This window comes from Centruroides sculpturatus, unplaced genomic scaffold (genome assembly GCF_000671375.1).
Source record: "Centruroides sculpturatus isolate CEXI.00-Female unplaced genomic scaffold, Cexi_2.0 scaffold1104, whole genome shotgun sequence".
Classification (NCBI taxonomy): Eukaryota; Metazoa; Arthropoda; class Arachnida; order Scorpiones; family Buthidae; genus Centruroides; species Centruroides sculpturatus.
Genome location: NW_019385656.1, coordinates 191992 through 197500, shown reverse-complemented (window position 1 = coordinate 197500; position 5509 = coordinate 191992). Strand labels below are relative to the sequence as shown.

At 37.9% G+C, this 5509-nt stretch overlaps 1 protein-coding gene across 1 annotated transcript; it reads left to right on the top strand.

The window, feature by feature from the left end:
* The first annotated feature begins 3156 nt into the window (after positions 1 to 3156).
* Positions 3157 to 3971, top strand: LOC111640922. The gene has a single exon (XM_023387010.1). It carries the CDS (start codon positions 3273 to 3275, stop codon positions 3969 to 3971), a length of 699 nt encoding a protein of 232 aa, XP_023242778.1. The 5' UTR covers positions 3157 to 3272.
* The last annotated feature ends 1538 nt before the right edge of the window (positions 3972 to 5509 follow it).

Sequence of the window (5509 nt, the reverse complement as noted above, 5' to 3'; positions counted from 1 at the left end):
CAGATCACCGCGNCAATAGCCATTATAATAAAATATTTTTTTGAAAAAATTTATATATTCTTATATATAGTAACGTTTGAAGTTAATCATCTAATGCATGCATGACCTACTTTTTTACATGCACACACGAATTGCATTAAGTTGATTAGTATTGTAAAGTCTGTGCACTTTATTTATATTGTACGTAAATATTCATTTCGTGATAAAATTTTTTGAATTACTTACTTATAAAAACACACACAAACAAAATAATGATATAAAATGTTATTTTAAGATTTTTACATGATTGATTAATTTAAAAATATCGCATCATTATATTGCATCAACATTTACATTTTACAATTATAAACATAATAAACTTACTATAAGAAATAAACGGCAAATAATAAAATAGATATTTGGTAATAAAAACAATTAAGGTTTTTAAAAAATTATTTTTATTGAATAAAAAATATGCAAATACAACCCAGCTTTAATTATAGATTCACTTACGAAAAAACGACAGTCAGTCAGTCCGTCAGTATTATTTATTAAAGTGCAAATTACATTCTTGGTGTCGCGTTAAGTCGACAAAGGTAGTATACAAGAAGGTACCAAATATATCTGACAGAGCAGTAATTATACAATAAAGTGATATAAAGTATAATAATAATACACAAAATAAACCTAAGCACTACATAATACAGAATATACAAAACAATATAAATACAATACATAACAGAACAAAACAATACAAATATAATGCATGACAAAACAATAAAAATTACAGAGAAAACACATAAAAACAACATATGTAAGGAACTAAAGCATATACAGTAGACAGCAGTATCGCTAGGAGTTACATGTTACAAGATTAAGCCATTACAAGTGACAGTTGGCAGTACAGTATTTCTTTGCCAGTCTGGAAAAAGCGAGATAAATTTCCTTGTGAACAAGTAGGTCAGAGTGACGGCATGGCCAAGGGATGCCAAGGTTCTGTAATAGAATACTAATCTCCAGTTGTTATGCTACAAAAAATGGGACACTCAAAAACGTAATGAGTCCTGCTGTTCTCAACTTGACAGAAAGGTCAAAGAGATGAATAATGGTTGGTGAAGCGGGAGACATATGCACTAAACTTTCCATGTCCAGTAAGAAACTAGGTTGTATGGTATCAGCACAAACCAGTCAGGCTTCATATAATCACTGATGTTTGAAATATAGTTCTAGATAATGCAGGTATTGTTACCGTTCCACTTGTTGTGCCAGGTAGATAAGATGTCCCTCCAGAAGAGCTGGTGAAAGGTGTGCTTAATTACATTGTCGTAGATGAGAGGGATGGTGTTTTTCATGGTAACTGCTTTGACAAGGTGTTCCGCACGCTTATTACCAGGAGGTGCTCTTCATCATGCTCATTACCTCGTGTCCAGGTAATAGAAATGGTATTACTAGTGCTATTCTTGATGTTCCTGTTCTCAGTGACAAGTGAGTGTAGATTATTGCCCTTGATTAAAGAGTAAGCAAATAAACAGTGAGTGGTTATTTGGGATGTAACTACAGAAATAGTTGTTTGCACTCCAGATGAGGGCCATTTTAATGGCAAAAAGCTAAACCTAAAAACAGTGCATAAGTGGCTTAGACGATATTGCTGGAACATTTATGATGTAAACAACAAAACTGCAGGAGACAGAGTCGTGGAATTTGGACCTATCAGTGAAGATTTCCATATTGAAGATTTGTATTGGAGAATGGATATGTCAACTCATAATTGTAGCAGTTGATCAGACTGGCACTGGAATTAATTTTTTCTCCCCATTTGATGTTTTGTATCTTCTTGTTGACCTGAATAATCAGGTCAATGGGGGCTTCCTGAACGTGATTTGAATACTGCAATTCGAAGCAGTACGATAGCATATAGTGATAAGCATAAGTTCCCAACGTTAAGATAAGATGAGCATTCGTTTAATGTAAACTTTGTTGGATGCCCAACCAAAGCTGCTGCAGGAATAAGTAACCAAGATAATATAAATCTGGTCATAGATTGTGTTCATGGCATTCAATGAAAGTCCTGATGTTTTTCTAGCTATCTGAGCAAATTCCTGCATGATTAAACCTGTATTCCTGGTTACAGCTTCAATGTGATCATCCCATAAGAGGGGATGAATCAATATCACACCAGAATATTTCAGATGCTTTACTACATTGATAATTTTGCCATTTATCTTAATCTGGGAGAGATTTTTTTATGTTTATACTTTACCACGATCAGTTTTAGTCTGAAAATAAGTAAGGCCCCTTCCAGCTCAGATAGCACTAAGGGGCCAGAATGTGTAGAGTGAAAGGTGTGCTTGTGCCGTGAGGGCTCATATTGTATTTGAACTAGTCCCTTGTCAGGACTCATAAGTTATACGTGATGTTTGGAGTCTGTACTTGTAATGTGAACTTAAGGCTGAGAGTTGTGTATGTATATTATCTGTTAGTAATTGTTAGGGTTAGTAGGATGGAAATCACCAGGTGCTAGAAAATTGGCAGTAATGGTGACTAAGGGATCCTCCAGATAAAGACGAGAAGTTTAGAGAACAAACATAAATTTGAAATATATAAGGTTTGATGATAAATAGACTATAATTTAAAAATTTGCACTATGTTGGTAATTTAAAAATTTAAATTTTATTAGAGTATAGCCAGGTACCTTAAATTTTTATTACTAAGTTTATTTAAATAGTTGGTAAAAGAGAGGAGATAGCCCAAGAGAGCCAGACCCCAACCAGCAACTAATTAATCTAAGATTTTGGAAGAGTACAAATTTAGCTTAGAACGGCCAGAGCGGCATGAGATAAAACAAGACAATACAAGATAAACAAAGGAAGATAGGATAGTTGTATGGTGTTAGTGCCGAACATAGCCTTACCTGATTTTTCTGACTTGTCCAGAGCCTCTGTGGAAAAGATAGTATCAGTGGTAAAGCCATAGACGGTCTAGTCCAAAAAATTTAAAATAAATATTAAAGCGTTCGGAATTGATGTGAGGCGCTAACGCCTACAGTCGCCACCAGAGGGCCTCCCGTGGATGACGTGAGCGTTTCGTCAGACCACCGCGCTTATTCGACTTGCCAGGAGACAATTTAGGTGTGTTCGACAAAAGCTCCGCTACTTACGACTAAACAAAGGATTGTAGTGCCAATCGACCATCGCCCACGTTGGTGCCTACATTTGGTGACCCGAACGTGATAACTCATCGGATTTACAAATTTCGCTTGGAGAACAGAAACATTTTACCAGGTACGTGAAAGAATGAGTGAACCCGTGGTCGGCCACGTGGCCGTCAAGCCGCCGCCATTTTGGACCGAGTGCCCAGCACTTTGGTTTGCCCAGTTGGAGAGCCAATTCGTCCTCGCGAATATAACCCACGATGAAACGAAATACAGCCATGTAGTCGCGAGTTTATCTGAACGTATGGCTACCGAAGTTCAAGACATTTTGGCCGCTCCTCCGAATACCGACAAATACAAAACGATTAAACGGGCACTGATCGACCGCTTGTCCCAGTCCGAAGCCGAACGCCTCGAAAAGCTTATACGTACCAAAGAGTTCGGCGACCGCACACCATCGCAATTTCTTCGACGCCTAAGAACTCTCGCAGGTCATACGGTTACCGAGGACCTACTCAAAAGTATTTGGTTGTCCTGTCTTCCCACCGATATACAGAAGATACTAACTGTATCAGAGGGCACACTCGAATCTCTCGCTAAGATCGCCGACCGCCTTAGCGAATTGTACCCCTCGACATCGAATATCTCCGCCACGTCTACGGCCTCTGCCACGGCCGATCCCAGAATCGCCGCGCTCGAAGTGCAAATCTCCGAACTCTCAAAACAAATTCCCGAGATAACACGTCCATCTCCAACCATCGCACCCGTCCGACACTCCACCGTCCATCATATTATCACGACGCCTGGACAACCAGTGCGCTGCNGAAATTGTTGCCAATAAACATCAGTGGCGTAATAATAAACACAATGGCGTAGCGAACATAACTGCACCCGGGCCACGACACCCTCCCCCTCCAGAAACAAATTTTGTTTTTCTTGGAAACCATTTGGCTCCCCTCTGCCAGTGGCGCCCGGGGCAAGCTGCCCCACCCTTTGCTGAGAGGTTTTCTTCGTTTGTGAGCTATAGGAAATTCTGAAGTTCCTCAAGGCCAGGCAGCCTCAAAGGATTAACCCATCGTGTATAGCCGCCTTTATATAAGAAGGGATTTTTGAAAATTCCCTTCTTAGGATTTTTCAAAATTCCTAAGAAGGGAATTTTGGTAGAGTATGCCATGAGAATGCACACTAAGAAGCGATTTTTCAAAATTCCTCCGCGGGTAGAGAGGGGTAGGATTGTCTTAACCGGAAATGGCTTCTACTGTACTATTTTAAATGCGATTTTTTGTATCTGGTGGTAATAACTTAATTTCCAAATGTACGATATTTACGTATTACGATTTTTTAACCAAAAGTTCGAACCGTTTTAAATTCGAATTTGTTACTACATATTTGTTCGATTATAGAACGATTGCAAACGTTCTAGAAAATTGGTCGGATTGAAAACGTTCGATTGAATTAGAAGATTGTCAGTAATAAGGGGTACGTTTAATGCAATAATTTTATACATATAGATTGTTATAAATTGTTGTTGAAATCTATATATGGTTGTTGAAATCTATATACAGTATATAAAATTATCTATGGTTGTTGAAATCTATATATATAAAATTGCTTGTCCTGACTGACTCACTGATTCATCATCGCCCAGAGCAAACCGCTAGACCTAAAGAGGTGAAATTTGGTACACAGTTAGGGTACGTCATGAAAACGCACACTAAGAAGGGATTTTTCGAAATTCCCAAGTGGGGGGTGAGGGAAAGCATTAAGGCTTAACCGGAAAAATGGCTTCTACTCTGCTATTTTAGATGCGATTTTTTGTTTTTATCTGCGTTGTAGTAGGGTATGCCATGAGAATATACACTAAGAAGGGATTTTTAGAAATTCCCCCGCGGGGGGTGAGGGAGAGGATATAGTCTTCATCGAGTACTTAAGTGTATTAAATTAATAACATTTCAGACATTGTTATAAATATTTTTATCCATTTCGATTTTAAAAATGTTCGAACCGTTTTAAATTCGAATTTGTTATTGCATATTGGTTCGATTATAGAACGATTGTAAACGTTCCAGAAAATTGATCAAATTGAAAATAGTTTGTTTGATTCTCGACACCTACCGCTGAAGATTCTCTTCAGCGGTAGGTGTTATATAACAATTACTATGGTTATTGAAATATTGAATGTAAATGGGGTTTGCTTGCAAAACCTTCGCGAACGAAGTCGCGGGTAATAGCTAGTAAATAATAAAATGAAAATTGCATTTACTGGTCGACTTCGTCATCTTAAACATGGCTGCCAGATCCGTCACCGCTTTCATGCTTCGCGATAAGTTTCTTTTTCATCTTAGCCTTTCTCAAGCTTTCTTTTTACTAGTTAGGCTT